Raw genomic sequence first — 19,184 nt, forward strand, 5'->3', positions numbered from 1 at the left:
CGCGATATTGAAAGATGGCGATTTTGAAATTCCTGAACAATCGGCTTCATTTACGGTCTGTAGAAACCAATGGCCTCGCTTTGTCCATTCTTTGTTACAGTCTATGGATTATATGGGCACATTTCCTAATAATGACTAGGTTTTGCCATGATGGTGTCCAGCTTCCTCACTGTACGCACCTTACTTAGCCACCTCCTCCACCCCCTCCCTACGGAGCCCCGGCTTGCCTTCCTCACCAGCCTGTCTAGGTTGTTGGTGTCATCCACTCTGTTGTGACCCCCCAGCATGCTAAGTTTTACAGCCCTAAACACTATTTTTTAGCTAGTGATTATCACATTTGCAGCTGAGAGACTTAACTCCTCCTCCTTGCGATGGCAAAGGTTCAAATCCTGTTTGTGATATGTCTTTATGTCTCTGTCTGTCCACTCCAGGAATGTCTTTAAGTAATCTAAATCTGATCATATTAGTATCATCTATCTCAGGGGTTTTCAACTGATTATGAAACAGGGACCACCACCCTGACTGAGAATCAACCTGGGGACCACTGTTGTGTTGGGAGGGGGGATATGGGCGTGGTGTATAGGGAAAAAGCTTTAAATGAAATATTAACTGTTAAGGGCTTAATTTAATTTGTTAATTCGAGGTGAATTAAATCAAGTCCTTAACAGTCATTATTTAACTGAGATATGCTAGTGGTCCAGAGCTCCAAAAAGATTGAGAACCACTGATCTATTCCTTTCCCATGGTTGCTTAAACTCATGTTAACTGATTCATGTTGATTCATGTTAACTGATTCATATGTATGAGCAAGCAAACACATGCGATTGATTATGGGAACATTTCCTAATAATGGTGACTCAACCATGCAAGTAAAGCAACGGTTAAAGCCTGAATCTGTGAATTTGTGTTTTTGAACCCTTTGGCAGTATGTAGAACAGCAGGACCAACATTACTAAAGCATCCTAATTTTACATAGTGTTCATCGTTTAGGAATCGGCGCTAGTGTGTGTGTGTGGGGGGGGGGATCCTTTTACACTGTTTCACATACATTTCAGTCGTGAGATAAAATGTTGCTTTAATCCATGTTGACACATCATCATACGTCACCAGGTAATTTACTGCACTGTTTCTCAACTAGTGGACGATAAAATAAAATACAAATCTTGTTAATCTTCACTTTCCTACATTAGTAAATGCATGGTCAGGGACCACATGCAATACCTTCACGGACCACCAGTGGTCCACGGGCCACCAGTTGAAAACCCATGATCTATCTGACTATCTCTGTGTGTGTGGGTGTGTTTGTTTGTCTTTCTCTGTCTATATGTGTTTCTGTCTGTCTGTCTCGGTGTGTGTGCTTCTGTGAAGCGCAGAAGCCCTTCATGGAAACCGGGAATGAAATAGTCACTCTTCTATTTCGGGATGTGCACTACTCATCCGTCCATCTGTCTGACGCCTGATCCCTCTCTCCTCTTTGATCCCCGTCTCCGTCTCTTCACCCCCCTATGGGTCCTTTCACTCCATCTCCCATCTCCTTCATTATGCTGTCTTATCTGTATATGCCTCTGATTGTCAAGACCTGCCCTTCTCTATCCCTCTTTCCATTATCTTTGCCTCCATAGCCTGTATACTGTACTCTGTCCAGCACAGTATGTGCTGGATATATCTTTCAATCTCATGAAATTTGTCTTTGTCCTACCTTAGACTCTCTCTAGGTCTCTCTCTCGCTCTCTCTCTCACACACACACACACACACACACACACACACACACACACACACACACCCCTCTGGTCTGTCAACCCCCACTCCACCTGCGCTGTTCACGCCTGCATTTGTTCAGTGAGGTCATCCTTCTGTTTCTCTTTAATCCTGGGTGATGCTTGTCTTTCTGCACCACTGTTGTGCACCTAATCCAGCCCAGCCCTGTGTACACACACACACACACGCAGGCACGCGCGCACACACACACACACACACACACACACACACACACACACACACACACACAGATTCATATTTACAAGACACAATGACACATGAAGAATTGTTCAATCAACACTGATTGTTTTAAAACACATATCTACATGATATGGACAATCTTTCCATCAGTATGCACATGTATCAGAAATGTGTCTAACATGCACTTAAGCACAGGCACAGAATCATTCTTACAACAAACACACGCACACACACACACACACACACACACACACACACACACACGAGACATGAGATCATCCGTCCAATACGACACATGTACGCACACAGAACTCATGGGAAACGATACAATACCCACACAGATCCGTCTATTCTTGTCATGCATACTCAGATGCTCAACACACACACACACACACACACACACACACACACACACACACACACACACACACACACACACACACACACACACACACACACACACACACACACACACACACACACACACACACACACACACACACACACACAGTACCTACCCCTTTCTCCCTGTATAAAGCTCCTATTGCTTCTACAATAACCATTATTTTGTGTGTTCCTCTGTCAGTCTGTCTGGCTGTTCAGCCTTTATCTCTTACAGGGCAGCAACTCACACCTTACCCCCAGGTATGTCTGTCTGTCTGTCTGTCCATCATTCATTGTTTTCTGTGTTTTCCTTGCTACATGTTCTGTGTTGAGTGTGGGCACCTTCATTTTCCGGTGTAATCTTTTAGTTTGTTTTATTCAAAAAGGGATCCTAGCTTCCACCTGAAACAACCTTGAGAGATTTTGCAGATGCTATACTGTTGTCAGATATATGCCTCATATCCAACCCTAGTAAGTGCTCGGTACCGGCATTTTGGTGAAAGTCCTGAAAAAGTCTGGAAGGTTTGCTCAGTAGTAAGTACATATAATTTGACAATGTGCAAAAAATATTAAAAAAGAAAATAATCACATTTGTGCCTAGTTATCAAAACCCAGGAATTGCCCACTTGTGCACTCTAGTGTTCGTTGTGATAATTCTGCCTGGATGTCGGCTTTCAATCTGGGCAACATTTACATTTCAAGACATTTTCAAAAGGGCTGCACAGTATAATTATTGTGTTTGTTTAGTGATTATTTGTTTTCAAGATTAGCTGAAGTGGACATCCAAATCAAAGCTGGATAGCTTCTGACCTCAAAAACTAAAGCAAAATATTCATCAAAGAAACTGACATGGCTGTCATGGGCGAGGCAGCTAGTTGTTCAGTTAGGCTAGTTAGTCATCTACGGGGCATGCCAGACAAAGGCTCTGCCAGTGCTTTGAGATCATCACCGGTGATCAAAAGGTCAAAGTCCCCAACAAACGCTTGTCTTAGAAAACTACAAAGAGTAGAGGTTTTAAAGAAAAACTATTCTGTTTGGGAATGTTTTTTGTACTATTCTGATTGGGAGACATTTCTTGTCTGCCTATTTTGTGTGCGTGTCTGTGGTCTATATATCATTTGTGTGCGTGTTGCATGTAGAAGTGTGTGTGTGTGTGTGTGTGTATGACCCTGCTCATTGTTCATTTCTGTTAACTTGAGCACATACTGTATACTGTAGCTAAAGAAGGTGGAGTGAACCTAACCTGTGTCCACAGCCACAGTTGGTGCAGTTGGTGTGTGTGTGTGTGTGTGTGTGTGTGTGTGTGTGTGTGTGTGTGTGCGTGCGTGCGTGCGTGCGTGCGTGCGTGCGTGCGTGCGTGCGTGCGTGTGTGTGTGTACGTATGCATGTGATTAATCTAACGGTCTTATGCGTAGGCAAATGTTTTTGTGCATTGATGCATATGCAAATATTTGTCTGCGTGCATCCAGGCATGCAGGCTTGCATACTGTACCTGCCTGTGTCCAGTATACAGATACTGTGTGTGTGTGTGTGTGTGTGTGTGTGTGTGTGTGTGTGTGTGTGTGTGTGTGTGTGTGTGTGTGTGTGTGTGTGTGTGTGTGTGTGTGTGTGTGTGTGTGTGTGTGTGTGGAGGAAGAGGAGTGAGAGAAGGGATGAAGGAAGAAAATAAAGGAGAAGAATTGAGAGTAAATCACAAGAGTGAAGAGTCTCTGTTCCTGAGAGGAGAGAAGAAGAGTAGATAGGGAAAGCTGAGGGATAGGAAAGGGAGAGAGACCAAATTGAAGATGGGAAGAGAGTGAGCCCGAGCAAATTAAGATGAGAGGAAAATAATGAATGAATAGAAAAAAGCAGAAGGAAGCAGAGATGGAACTTAAAGAGAAGTTAGAATGATGCCAGAGTGATGGACTTGTTAACCCATTACTACACCACAACTCTACCGGCACAGCACGGCACGCAAACACACACGCACACACACACACACACACACACACACACACACACACACACACACACACACACACACACACACACACACACACACACACACACACACACACACACACACACACACACACACACACACACACACACACACACACACTTTAAGCATTCTTACACAAACATTCAAAAGCGCCCTGGACTAAAATTAACCCATTACAATGCTCCAGTTAATGCCTGTGTGCGCGTGCTGGTGTAACTGGACTCTTCTCCCAAATCCCCTCGTTCTCTCTGCCTCGTCTTGCTCTCTCCATTAAGCTCTTCATGGATCATTACCGATGGCCCCGCCCATGGGATGAAATGCACCCTGCATTAGTTAGTTATTATAGTCATACTGTGTAACCTTTTCAATAAAACAAGTTATTTTGCATATAACCTTTAACTGGTATATTTTCCACAACCTTTCCACATATGTGTTTTTTGACAACTTCTCTAAACACTACAAAACCACAAAATCACACACCCTCTGTCCATCTATCCATTACCCTCTCACTCTCCATTACTCCCTTCCTCTCTACGCCACAAGAAAAAATAGTAAGCAAAGTATATAAATCGACCCGCGTACAGTAGGTCAATTGTTGCACTTTTCAGAGTTCATTTAACTTTAAATTGCCTTTGAGCAAGGCACTTTACTCAGCTGCTCAGTGGCCAACAGTAGGAGATGGTGGTTCTATTGGGCAGTTACTGTACCAATGTAACCTCGCATCACCAGTCTTTCCACCTCGGAGGAAAGCCTGGTATTCGTTATTAAAGGCCTGTGTGATCCGGTCTAGGCCAACTGAAAAAAAAAAAAAAACGATTCTAATCCTATTAGCGTGAAGTTCGGGTTCCGGTTTGGCGGAGCCGCTTTGTTTTGGTTCCCCCTGTTTGTTTCCCCAATCCCTATTTAAATGGAATAGAATTTCCCGCTGTTGAATGCTTGGCTGTTGAAAGATCTTTGTGTATCCATTTCTCTGCCAGTGGAGTACTGGCTAGACAACAGCGAGGACGGAAGTGGAAGGACAGCCGATGACAGTTGCCGTCGCTATAAATTCACCCAGTCAACGAGGAGATGCTATAAATTGTTAGAGATGACAGAAGATGGAGAGAGCTTGGGGGGTTGAGAGAAGGGAGACAATGGACAAAGGGAGAGTTTAGAACATGTGAGGCGGGACAAAAAACGGACTTCTTTCATTAAGGGACTTTTATTTTTAAATGAGGACATGGGCTTACAATTAATTGATCTCTGTTTGTCTGGAGAAAAAAATCTAATTGTGGTGTTTTTCTGTTTTGGAAAATTCCCACTCTGGTTTGAAGATGGGAAAGTAACAGGAATAAAGACAGAAAAGAGGGACATTAAGGGACTTAAATGTGATGAATTTTCAAATGCAATATGTCAATAAAATGTTCTATTATTGTTATTATTTTAAAGAACACTCAACACAGTTCCCTCAGCTCTTAGACTTACCATTAGCAAACTATAGAAAACTCTAACTTGTGTCATTAATGGAACAGTTAGCATGTCAAAGGTCACACATATATCTTGACGGTCACAAAGTGGTCAGAAATTAATCTATTTAATTACTCTGGGTACTGTAGGAGCGAGGGAGGGAGACAAAGAGAAAAGTGGTCAAACACTAGAAAATGGGAACTTTGGACTTTACATTCACCAAGGGCCCAGTTCTGCAAAGTTGTCATTGCAGAGTGATACAGGAAAGAGATGAGAGAGGTCCACCCTGATGAGCTCTGGGAGGGCAGCCTTGAAGAAGTTAATGCCTGCTCTATCAACTCCAGACACTGCCTCATTCAGTTTTGATTATTATGAAAACAATTGTACCATATTATCATCAGCATTTGTGAGGACCAATTATATGAAGACAGGTTAAAGTCGTCCTTTAATACTATGGATGCGCATGTGTTTCTGCCTGAATGTGTGATGGTGTCTGGGAGTCACTGTCCTCATGTCACAGTTTTGAGTTCAGGAGTCTTATGAACTATGAATATAAACTCTCCCAGAGCCTGCTCCATCAGGCCTTATGCTCTGGTACCATTTACCAAAGTTCTCAAACTGTGGGGGGTTTCGGGTGTTCCCAAAATATTTTTTATTGGGAGGGGGCTGTTGTTTCACCGCCTTGACAATGGTGACCAATTGGGTGACCAGCCAGATTCTTGCCGATCTGGACTGGGCTTTTACCAAAGTTCTTCATGTTATTGGTTGAATTTATGATTTTTTGTTTGTTTCAGCCATGTCAGATGTAGAAGAGGAGTACGAGTGAGTACAATGCTCTCTTATTACCACAATTTCAGTGTTTTTGTAAAAATGGCAATAAATGACACATTTTGTCCTCCTTTCTTTTCCTCCTCTGTGACTTTAGGGAAGAGACAGAGGGTAAGTTATATGGAATTCATATTTCTTGCTCTCAAACTCACTCACTTCGTCTTTCACATGTACAAGACCGTGCGCAAAGGTATTTGAGCACTGTGTATATGACCATGCATGCGGATAATGCTTTCAAAACAATTAGTAGTAGCACTGTAGTAATATCTTCACCTGGTTAACCGTATATGCCGATTGTAGAAATGGGGCGTGGCAGTGGGCGTGACATTTCACATAATTCCACATAACATCTGAACAGATTAACTTAACATCACATCACAATACTGAAAAAAGCTTTATCATGGGCCCAAGAATAACTGATTCACTCTCATGCATCAATAAGTTATAGTATATTGCCCATTGTGTGTTGTTTGACAAGGATTTTCTTAATCTGTCTCATTTTATTTTTTTGCTTGCGTTTTCACCCCCTCTCTCCCCCTCTTTTTTATCAGAGCCAGAGGAAGACACAGAGATACAAGAGGAAGAGGCAGAGCAGGCTGAGGAAGATGCAGGAGGTAAGAAAGGAGGAGAGGGTGCATGTCGTCCTCCAAGACCTGCAGTGGAAGCCTCTGGGTGTCCAGTAGTCCAGTAAATTGTCTTACTTTGACATTATTACAGACATATTTTGTAGTTTTCAGAAAGGAAAGGATCAAATGACCTCATGGTCGGAGGCACTTGGGCATTATGGTGTTTCCAGTGAATAGAAGCACTGTCCTGTGACCATAAGGTCCCGCGTTTGAGCCCTATAATGGGTGACATTGACAACCATTTTAACTTGTCCTTGAGGAAGACATCAGTGCCCTACCAGCTCTTACTAATAAGTCGCGCTGGGTATAATCGTGAGCTAAATGTCTAAAATGTAAGTGTAGGGAAGTGTGGAGGCTCACCAGTAAGTGTAAACAAAGGAAGGGAAATATGCATTACTGTTGACTCCACACATCATATTCAGAATCTGAAACAAACTCAGGGGTTCCCATCTTTATTGTTGTTTTGTTTTTGTTGCAAAAAAGGTGATTAATATGCTATGCTGCATTAACTCTCACCTGTCAATGTTTCTTCTGTCCTGCTTTCACAATGGCTGAAACTGTGCACGTCCCGGCTATAAGAGCTGCAAGAGTATGAAGGTAGGGTGAGAGCTCAGTTTGCTGTGCCATTTTCAACTGGCTTAAAATCCCACTGTACCTCGCCTGTGTCTTTATAGGGCATCAAGTCATGTTTATGCAGAAACAGCAATATCTTGGGATGGCTGGAAAAAATGCAGCCAAACCATGTTTGGAAACATTTAAAACAACCAGAATTATTTTTATATTCATCTGAGTGTATTATATTACAGCATAGAGTCCTATTGAGATACAACCTAGGTATTGTCTTTCAACTACATTGGGATACATTAATTAAAGGTAGGGTAAGTGATATTTTTTGTTTAAAACAAAAAGTATTTGTTAAAAGGTTAAAGCACTATATTCTGATAGTAATCATTGCTATAAAATGTTTGTTAAGTAACAGGAGTCTCCCCGTCTCTCCAGCTCTTTAATAAACAGAAAATACATTTTCCGGAGAAAGTACCCATTTAGCTTCACTTTTATAGTGTTCCAGTTCCAATTTTGCCTGCTCATTTCTTAGTGTCATCACTTCCAATTTCACTTGTTTAATCTATATCCTAATTGAGTTCTCTATCCTGATTGGATAAAATGTATTATTTTACTGAACAAACACTCTATAGCAATGAGTACTATCAGAATATAGAGCTATTTAACTCTTATTTTAACCAAAGAAAATCACTTACCCTACCTTTAATTAAACACACACACACACACACACACACACACACACACACACACACACACACACACACACACACACACACACACACACACACACATATATATATATATATATATATATATATATATATATATATATAATTTTTCTCATTGCTCGCTAATGCTTCTAATTCTTTTAAAGGGAAAATTCACCCTAAAACAGGATCCAGGTAGGATATTCTTATGATCTTAGGCAGTTCAGTTCACAGTGTATTTATCAACAGGACCCACTAACAACCAGGAGTTTTATCCGGTGTGGTGTAGCAGCATTTGCAGTTGCAGTGCAGTGTCGCTTCTGAACAACAATGCAGACATTATGGCCTCAGTGAGGCTCATGAGGCGTGCCTTGCTCGTCGCCATCAGCTGCTGTCGATACGACTGCTGCATGCCAATGGTGGGAATCAGTTATAATCTATTTTGAAATTCTATAGTTCAGACACAACAACATTCAACATGGCTAGCTTAGCTTGCCATCAATTAAGACTGATTCTACAAGTCAGTAGGCTAGTTCTCAAACTTTTTTTTGTGTCAAGGACCCCAAAAATTATATGTATTTGGCTGCGGACCCCCATCTGAAAATGTTTTGTGCCAGGGACCCCCAGACGAAAAGATTTGTGTTATTATTATTTTTTTTCAAATGATTCAATGTTTTTCAAACACTTTCAAGATTTTTCAAAAATGTAAAAAAAATAGCAAATCTACAAGCTCATAGCGCGTCACGCTGCAATGCGTTGTGGGCTTGGCGATCTGCTATTTTCAGTACAAAGGTATTGGCATGAAAATACGGATGCTGGGGTTTAAATAGTTAAGTAAAACATCTGAGTACTTCTTCCACTCATGTAGGCAAGGCAGGATGAGAGTTATATATAGAGTTAGATTTTTTTACGTTTTCCATTGTCCTTGAAGCAGGTTTATGTACCACCAGTTGTTAACAGAGAGGATGCTGGGACTGGCTTTGTCAATGACATCAACATTTTTTTAACTTAAGTAAAAGTAGCAATACCACATTATAAAAAGACTCTGTTACAAGTAAAAGGCCTGTGTTCAAAATTGACTTGAGTAAAAGTACAACAGTATTGGTATCAAAATGAACTTAAAGTATCAAAAGTAAAAGTGCTAAAATGTTTGAAAATAGCAGATCTACAAGCTCACAACGCGTCTGAGATGAAGTGGAGTAGAAGTAAACGTATAGACAATTGGGTCCAAAAATCATAAGAATTTTATTAGAATTTCTGTAGAGTTGATTTAGCCAGTAATGCTGCATTATGTACATTTGTGATTACACACTATATGTACATTGACATTGTACATAATGTAATTATGAATGTTCTGAGTTTCTTTTCCTGCACTAGCTGCTGCATATTAGCCATCAACGGAGTGGTGCTTCATTGCTTGATGGGAAATTGTAGTTTTCTGAACTTGCTGGCTTTATAACATTAACTCGTTCTCCTCTCATCCCTTCCACCCTTCTCTTATCCTTCTTTCTCCTTACTGTTCTCTTTTTGTTTGTTTCACTTTGTCTGCCTTCTCCTTTCTATTGTGTTCCTCTAATTGTCTTGCTGTATGTCCTTCATTGCTCCTTGCTTTGTTTTGTCTCATTCTTCCCTTTGTTTCCCCATCTTCCTTAAATGTTCCTAATTCATCCCCAACCTTCATTTGTCCTTCGCCTGTCCCTCCGTCGTTCTTGGGCCGGCCGTGCAGAGCCGGGCGACCAGGAGGAAGGTGAGAGGTAGTGTGTTTACCTGAGGGTTCAGTCTCTCCACCAGTAGGCTACTACATTGACTGTCTCAGACTATATTCAGGAGGAAGAGGATTGTTCTATTTGTTCCCCCTGTATCTTTTTTCCATTTACAATTTTCTCCCCCAATTGAATCGTTCTGCCAGTTATTAATATCTTAGAGCAATTATGTAACTGATGAGAATATTTAAGCTCTAAGCTCAATGATAGTTGAACTAAAATGAACCTCACAATATGTGGGTTATTTATAAATAAAGTATGGAATAACTATAATTCTATGAGGTTAACAGGACAAATGAGGTTAACAGAATATATTAATCCATGATTCCAAACTGTATAAAGCCAAATTACATGTGTGCACAATAAAAAATACAAGGTGCTTCACATTAGCAATTGTTATTAGTAGACAATTGTGTGTCTTAAAGTATCATGAGACATCATAGTACTGTATCTGAGCTTGCTGTTGATGTGCCGTAGCATGAAATATGCAATGCAGCTCTCTGTTCAACCTTTCCACACCAATTTCTGCCTCTCCCTCCTTTCGTCTAGTTAATTGTGAGCATTCAATCTTTCTAATGTGTCTATAGTTTGTGTAAATCAAAAATATTGTGGTATGTTCATCTCCTTCCCTTAATCTATTCGTTCCCTCCCCTTCTTTACCAACCACTAACATAATCCCACCATTCCTGTATCCTCCCTCTCTCCCTCCATCAATTCGTTCTTTGGGTGGCCATTCAGAACAAGATGCCCAGGAGGAAGGTGAGCGATTGTGTTTCACTCACATTATACGGCGGCGCTCTACTACTTTTCTTTTTACTTTGTCCCAAAAGCCTTTCAAAAAATTGCATTATTCCTGTGGAGCAAAGGATTGATGAGAAAGTGGCCGACCCTGACTGTGTCATGCTTAGGCAGGTTTTGAAAACTGCCCGTACCAGTAGGGACTAGTAGTAATTGACATGGAGATTCACTTAAAGGGGCATGAAACCCTAGACTGATGTTGTTTTCCAGTTCAGATTAAAATAGAAGGCTAAAAACATAGCAGCCTGCATAAGGCTGACCTTAGAGCTGCATCGAATAAACATAATAATGGTCGTGTACTCCCAACCAAGATATCTTGAAATCTGCTGGCTTAGGTTGCCATGTAATTTGTACAGATTTTGGTGATCCCATGGCCTTTCCTCTAGCACCTCCCTCAGACCAAAAACGTCTGACAGTGTACAATCCACATATGTACATGTATATGGCCTTTTCTTTAGTACCTCCTTCTGTGAGTATCCAACATACCAACAGATGGTCTGATTATTTTCAGTCTAAATTATTTAAATTATAAAATGCTAGTCTATCTATGGTCATTCGCTACACCAATGCCTCTGTACAGTATATTGATGCTGTTTTTTGGGCACACTTATTTACTTACACTTGTTATTGCTTACTTGTATTACCTTGTGTTTTTTCTTCAAAGTTGTGTTTACTAATGTGCATGATATGTTTTACATTTACTCATTGGTCTCTCTGAACAAGATCATCTAGGATGGATTAAACTGCCAGCTGGTTTTCACATACTTTTGGGAAATACTTTTGTTGAGCCATTTTATTCATATATTTTCTCTCTCCATTGCTCTCCCACCTTTATTTTCTTTCTCTTCTCTCTCTCATTTCTTCTTTCTCGCTTGCACTCTGCTCTTATTGCTCTCTTCCCTTCTCTCTATCCATCTCCCCTTTCTCTCTCTTTCACAGAGGAGGAACGCCCTAAGCCCAAGTACGTTCCCTTGTCCTCTTAGCTTTCATCTTTGACTGTGGGTGGTCTCTTCTCCAGTTTGTACATTAATGCCTTAAGTTGCATAATGATGTCCTAAGTTGCATAATGATGAACCTTTAAATGTTCAGCTATCTTCGGACTTGACTTAAGCATGTACCTTTTTGATATCTTATACTTTTTGAGCTTTTGACGAGGATTTTATAGTTTGTTTTTTTAGTATACACTCGCTTGATAGAAATTCAACTGCAAAGTTTTGTTGATTGTCTGAATCATTATTCTGTAGTCTCATAAGTTTTCCGTTTCTTTCATTATTTCCATAGACCCTTGATGCCCCAGCTGGCTCTAAAGATACCTGAGGGGGACAGAGTTGATTTTGATGTGAGTGACCAGAAGAGATTTGTTGGTCTTCCTTCTTCTATGTTGCATTCTGTCATTCTGTCATTTCTGTTGTCCTGTGTCCCTGTCTCACTCCATCTCTTCTGTCCTTCCTGTATCACCCTCCTCTATCCCCTCACTTTCCTCCCATAACCACTACCCTCCACACTCACTCTGTCTCTCCCCTCCCTTCTTCCTTCCCAAACGTGACATTTGTCCCTCTCTGTCCTTCATTCTTTAATTACGCTTTAATTCCTCCCTTTGTCTTTCAGGACATCCACAGGAAGCGTATGGAGAAGGATTTTTTGGAGCTTCAGACACTGATCGACGTTCACTTTGAGCAGAGGAAGAAGGAAGAAGAGGAGCTTATCGGCCTGAAGGATCGTATCGTGAGTTCCTTTCCTTGTTTGATAATTAGATGCTATCATAAAATGCAGAAATGCTCAAAATGTTGCCTATAATGACATGTCCAAAATACACACCTGGTCGAAAGTGGTTAAAAAGTAGTTCAAAATCTTTAGAATACTACTATTGATAATAATCATAATAATCATAATAATAATAGCCTAATAGTGACAACAATAATTATGATTTGCTGCATGTCACTGCCCATTTCTCGCTCCCCATTTCCTGTCAGCCTACTGTCCTGTCAATAAAGGCCTAAAAGCCCCAAAATACATCTTTTATATATATATATATATATATATATATATATATTTGTCAAATGTGTCCCTTGGTCCTGTTGTCTTTCCTTCCTTTATTTAATCCATTTGTTTTCTTCCATCTCGCTCTCTCTCTCCCTCCTTCTCTCCCTCCACCAGGAGAATCGTCGTTCAGAGAGAGCTGAGATCCAGAGGGTCAGGACAGAGAAGGAGAAGGACAGACAAAACAGGATTGCGGTAGTGTACACAACACACACACCACGCACACACACACACACACACACACACACACACACACACACACACACACACACACACACACACACACACACACACACACACACACACACACACACACACACACACACACACACACACACACACACACACACATATACATACATATACATGCATATGATACATACATACAGTACATACAAATAGTAAAGTAAATGTTGAATTGAACTTGTGCCTGTTCATTCCTTTCTCCTCCCATCCTTCAGGAGGAGCGTCAGAGGAAGGAGGACGAGGAGGCCAAGAAGAAGGCTGATGATGACGCCAAGAAGAAGAAGGTTCTGAACATGGGAGCCAACTTCGGAGGCTTCTTGTCCAAGGTCAGTGTACTGCCGCTGCTGTTGTGGAATTGGGTGAAATTTGAATGCATTCTTCATTGATCAACATCAAGTTAAAGGACGACCTCACCCATTTTCAACCTATCTTCATATAATTGGTCTAATTACTAATACTCATTATAACATGGTACCATTTTTGTCTACTCGGTCTGTGTCTCAGAGGAGGGCTGTGGACAGTTCAGAAACCCGCCTACCAGTGACATCATCGATGGGGAATCCAAGCTAATAGAAACTGAGGCTTTCTATTCCTGGAAAATTAGCATGCTATAATGGAAGCCATTGCTTTCGCGTTAATAAAATAGTTTATTTATATTTTTATCTGGTTTGGAAAAAAAAACCTGCCTAAAGATGATGTCACTGGTTTCTGACGTGTCCACAGCCCTTCTATGAGACACAGAGTGAGTAGGGGGGAAAATGGTACCATTTTATCATGAGCATTAGTGAGGACCAATTATATGAAGATAGGTTGAAAATGGGTGAAGTGATCCCTTAAGCACTTTCACCCTGGCATCCCTATTTTAGGCGTGTCATTATAGGTGAAAATGTTGAACATATTTCAAGATTTTTCAAAACATTTACTGTGTGTGTGTGTGTGTGTGTGTGTGTGTGTGTGTGCGTGTGCGTGTGCGTGTGCGTGTGCGTGTGCGTGTGCGTGTGCGTGTGCGTGCGTGCGTGCGTGCGTGCGTGCGTGCTTGCATGCGGTCTCTTCCCAGGCTGAATCCAAGAGAGGAAAGCGTATGACAGGCAGAGAGATTAAAAAGAAGACACTGGCTGACAGACGACAGCCACTGGCCGCCGACAATTTGAGGGAGGATGAACTTAGGTCAGTCTCAACCAATCGCACCACAGGCAGTTAACCAATGACACTAAAGCAGCATTATGGAATAATAGTCACTCCAGGTCACAGCTTCAAATATTTAACCACATGAACCCTAGAATCACATTTGGTGAAAAAATTGCAGAAGATATTTGGTGTAGATGGAAAAAAGGTCAAGACTCTGGTCAAAGAAGTATATGGGGTTAAAATGTGTTTGATCAAAATAGTCATTTTTCTATAAAAATATACAAATGCAACCCTGCAGGTACAGAGTTAAATCAACACTCCAGACCAGATTATAATCTGTACGTGTCTCCTAGGCAACGCGCCCAAGAGATGTGGAACTGTATTTATCAGCTGGAATCGGACAAGTTTGACTTGATAGAACACATGAAACACCAGAAATATGAGGTACTGGACATTTTGGTGACTCAGCAATTTTCTGTACTGATCAATAGTTGCGTTCGAATCCCACTCAGGATCTTTGACTTTTCATTTCTACTCTTCAATAATCTCCTCTGTCTCTCTCTCTCTCTCTCTCTCTCTCTCTCTCTCTCTCTCTCTCTCTCTCTCTCTCTCTCTCTCTCTCTCTCTCTCTCTCTCTCTCTCTCTCTCTCTCTCTCTCTCTCTCTCTCTACCATGCTGTCAGAATGTATGTAATGTAATGTAAAATGTTATTAATCTAAATTCAATGTTTCTCCTCATGTTCTTTTCAACAGATCATTGTGCTGCTCAACAGAATCTCACACGCTCAAAAATTGTGGGTAGCCATGGCAGATGTACACATTATATGCTACCTCAACATATTTACTTATGTCTTTGTTATGAGGCAATTTGTGTTTTTATAAACCTACAGTGATACCGCCTGGGTTGTTTCCTCCATCTATATCTGTCTCTTCCTGCCTCCCACAGTAAAAAGATCCATGGAAAAGGAAAGGTGGGCGGACGCTGGAAGTAATTACGAAGGAGAAGGAGAAAAAGGAAGAAGAGATACAAATACATGAGGAAAAAGAAGAATGCAGATGAATGTTGTGTCCACAGCTGTTGGTCACTGTATGTTGCAGAATGCTAAATTATAAGAATGTCACTGCAAAAAAAACAAGGTTTCCGGCTGATTGATTAATAAAACTCAATCTCAGAGAGGATTTTGAGTTAGATTGTATGTGTATGTAGTATGTACAGTACAGTACACCAGAGGTTCTCAAACTATGGGTGGGGGCAACAAGTGGGGTTGTGGGAAGGTGAAGTTGACGTTGTGCACATTGACAACTGAGAAAAAGGGGGAATAAAATATCCTTTTCATTTATTTGTTTTTCAAAAGCATAGCTCTAGTGAAGCCTGCCAACAGGCTGTATATCAGGGGTACTCAACTACAAATCTTGAAGGTCCAAATATTTGTTTTTGAATAAGGCAAAGGTCCGGATCCCCTCCCAACCAACCAACTTAGTAAAACTGTGGTGCAGAGCAGCGGCGCAAATCTGGTTTGAGGCTAGAGGGGGTCCCCCGCGTGCAGAACGCGCGCCACAATAAAAATAATTTTCCTAATAGGCTTAAACATGAGTGTATAGTGAATATTGGAATTATCGCCTACTAATCTACAATGCTATTATATGCGCCATGCATCCAACCAATATGTCTCAGTCTGTGCTCAGGAATGTGTCAAAAACAAAAAAAAACATCTTTGTTTGTGGGGTTCGCAGTCCCCCCCGCCCCCTGTAAAGCCCTGATTCTGAACATTAAAGCTGTGTGAGAAGACTGAATAGAAGGAGACATTAGTAGATACATACATGAAGACTGAAGGAGACATTAGTAGATACATACATGAAGACTGAAGGAGACATTAGTAGATACATACATGAAGCAGGGCTGGTGGAGACAGCTGCCAGTTCAAGATACATTCTAAAGGAGTTTAGTCGCCCTCTAGCGGCCGTTTGCGTTCAATGCACCAGTGACACTGTCTGTCTGTCTGTCTGTCTGTCTGTCTGTCTGTCTGTCTGACTGACTGCTGACTGTGAGGTTCAATTCATGAAGGTCTCACAGGCAATTTTATTACCTGTGTAGGCCCTATAAAGAGAAGAATGCATTCGCCATCTGTTTTGAATAAGGGATGTCATGTTTTGCAAATAATTAAGTTTACCTAGACTAAAGGTAAAACCATTTCTTAATTCCATTTAAGGATGTGTTTTCCCTATAATTTATAATTATAAGTTATGGGCCATGACGGAGGCGCGCCGACTCAGCAGACCTTAAGGCTGAGGAGACGCGCCCGAGCGCCTCCAGGCGCGAGTGCCCGCGTCGACCAGCCGCTGGGCTGCTAGTCGACTCAGCGCCGTCCGAGTTATGTACCGATAGGGACAGAATCGTAAATATTATTGGTGCGGACTGCGTTTGCTCCACTGACTGCGTTTATCCCAACTACCACTCAAAGTGGCTCCTGGCCAACTGCCTGGATGAGGCAGACTTATTTTTTAAAGCTTTGTGCTTTCTATTAGACTGTGCAGGGCAGAGGCGTCTAATCTCTGAGTCAGGGTGACCGCATACCCTCGGGTTAAAACTATTTCCTAATTCCATTTAAGGATGTGTTTACACTATATTTTTTAGGACTATGGGGTAGATACTGAAGGGATACAGTTTTGGAAACAAGTTAGCATATCCACAGTTCTGATGTTCACACCTCCAATTTGGAAGACAATTAGCTCCCTGTTGATGGTCCAAATGTTGATGGCTCTTGGTATCAATGTGCCTTCATTGATATTCTCATTAGCTCAACAATGAGATCTCCCCCTCAACTTTGTGGTTGATGTAGGTGATCAACTCTATTGTTTAGTTTAGTAAGAATATGTGGATATTTTCAGTTTTTTTGGGCAGTTTAGAAGTTTAGGCCTCCTGGATATTTTGTGCTAAGTCTTGTAATCCATTCTTTTTCATGGAATCTTCTCTGTCCAATTGTCCAGCAGTCATTGAATTCCAAGCCGCATACTTTTATGGCATCAATCCCATGTGTCATAAAGTGTTGAACAATTAATAAATGGGTATCTTTTTCATTATTAATGGTGTACCTGTGTTGGCTTATTCTAATTGCTATGGAGTTGCCTGTCTCTCCTACATACTGTAATCCACACACTTGGCAAGTAATCAGATAAACACAATTTCTGGTGTTGTATGTGATGTTCTGTCTTAGGCTAATAATGTTTTTGTTTGTCCTGTTTTTAACCGTTTGTTTCGGGCTAAAGTAGTTAGGCCTTGCCCGTGCTACTTGGTTCCATGGCTTCAATTTGCTGTGGATCAAGTAGTCTTTCAGATTTTTGTTTTTCCTATAGGCCGAAATTATCTTAAAGTTCTGTAGGAGGTTTCCCCCCCTGTTTTCAAAATTGTTTTTGATGGCTCTGTTTGCCAATAAACTTTGGCTGGAAAATGTGGTTACTAAGGCTAGTGTGGGTTTCTCATTCCTTACTTTCACTTCCTGGAATGTGTTGTATGATTTCCTGAGGAATGTTCTTGTATATCCACGTTTCCTTAATGCTGTGAATAGAGTTTTGCAGGCATTTTCAAAATCTGCTGTTTGTGTGCAGATTCTCTTGAAACGTAGGAGTTGAGACTTGACTATTCCTGCGAAACAATGGGTTGGATGGAAGGATGTCTTGTGGAGCAGTGCATGTGTATCAGTCTCCTTAAAAAACACCTTTGAATCCAGTTTGCCGGTGGTGTTAAAGTCTTTCCCTTTGAAGACTGTAACATCCAAGAACTGTTATTGAGGCATGATGTGTGTTTAAGACTTGTATGAATTGCTCAAATTCCTCTGTGGAGTGCTCAAATACTCCAAAAATATCATCTAGAAAGCTAAAATAATGTGTGGGTTTGAATCTGCATTTTTTAAGGGCTGTTTCTTCCCATAAAGCCAAATATATATTTGCGTAGGATGGCGCAAATTTCTTTCCCATGGCTGTTCCACTGATCTGAAGGAAGGTTTTCCCATCAAATGAAAAGTCGTTTTTGGTCAAATTTAATTCTAGTAGTTCCAATAATTCTGCGTCTGGTCTTTGTCTGTCAGGATACTTTTTAAAGATATCTCTGATTGCTTTTGTAGCAGATGTCCCGGATAAACAGGCAGATATGCGGGCAGACCATTAACCTTCAAAGGGCTAACACAACAAGCCTTTGAAGTCCCCAATCATCTTCATTCCCTAATGAAAAGACAACATTCTTCAGGATGCGCAGGACCAGAGCTAAGGTCTGCGACAGCTCAAACCGACAGGAGAGCTTAAGACCGACTCGGTCCACTCGTTCCAGGACACCCCCCCGCCGTTGTCTCACGGAAGTGTGAAAGTTCATGCTGGCCCCGATGCGACCTCACGGAGCCGACACGACACACACACACCCACACACACACACACACACACACGCACACACACAGGCCCCCCCCCCCCCCTTTTCTTTCTCTACCTCTGTCTCTCTCTCTTTCTCTCGCCGCGCATTGAAAACCAAGTTTCGCCACCAAGAGATCTCCTGCACGTGACTTTGTAAGGAGACGCGAATAATGGACAATAATGTGAAATATATTACTGTACTGTAACACCATGTATATGCCTTGATGTAAAGCTGAAAAAGTAAGGAGGGCTCCTTCTGACCCAGGTCAGAAGTGCAGAGAAGGGCCCTACTTTCCCTTTTTCCCCCCCCCCC

The 19,184-nt window shown here is 41.4% G+C and overlaps 1 protein-coding gene across 8 annotated transcripts; it reads left to right on the forward strand.

Moving 5' to 3' along the window:
- Window positions 1–6,702: 6,702 nt before the first annotated feature.
- On the forward strand, window positions 6,703–18,186 carry tnnt1 (troponin T type 1 (skeletal, slow)). 8 transcript variants are annotated; one of them, XM_084071043.1, is made up of 14 exons: window positions 6,703–6,710; window positions 7,151–7,213; window positions 7,805–7,822; window positions 10,223–10,243; window positions 10,998–11,018; window positions 11,997–12,018; window positions 12,339–12,396; window positions 12,666–12,782; window positions 13,215–13,292; window positions 13,559–13,669; window positions 14,401–14,510; window positions 14,825–14,915; window positions 15,224–15,264; window positions 15,417–18,184. In XM_084071043.1, exons 7-14 carry the CDS (start codon window positions 12,346–12,348, stop codon window positions 15,460–15,462), a joined length of 645 nt encoding a protein of 214 aa, XP_083927169.1. In that variant the 5' UTR covers window positions 6,703–6,710; window positions 7,151–7,213; window positions 7,805–7,822; window positions 10,223–10,243; window positions 10,998–11,018; window positions 11,997–12,018; window positions 12,339–12,345; the 3' UTR covers window positions 15,463–18,184. The 8 variants fall into 8 exon arrangements, with proteins under 8 accessions (XP_083927169.1, XP_083927170.1, XP_083927167.1 ...); XM_084071037.1 differs by lacking the exon at window positions 6,703–6,710 and adding an exon at window positions 6,753–6,789; XM_084071044.1 differs by lacking the exon at window positions 7,805–7,822 and having other exon boundaries at window positions 15,417–18,185.
- The last annotated feature ends 998 nt before the right edge of the window (window positions 18,187–19,184 follow it).

The sequence above is a fragment of the Gymnoscopelus microlampas genome, assembly GCF_963454915.1.
Source record: "Gymnoscopelus microlampas genome assembly, chromosome: 11".
Taxonomy (NCBI): domain Eukaryota; kingdom Metazoa; phylum Chordata; class Actinopteri; order Myctophiformes; family Myctophidae; genus Gymnoscopelus; species Gymnoscopelus microlampas.

Coding starts and splice junctions, on each gene's coding strand:
- tnnt1 (XM_084071037.1), top strand. CDS start 6,768: ATGTACAAGACCGTGCGCAAAG. Junction 11,019..11,996: donor ACAAGATGCCCAGGAGGAAG/GTGAGCGATTGT, acceptor TCTCTTTCACAG/AGGAGGAACGCCCTAAGCCC. Junction 14,916..15,223: donor TGAAACACCAGAAATATGAG/GTACTGGACATT, acceptor TCTTTTCAACAG/ATCATTGTGCTGCTCAACAG.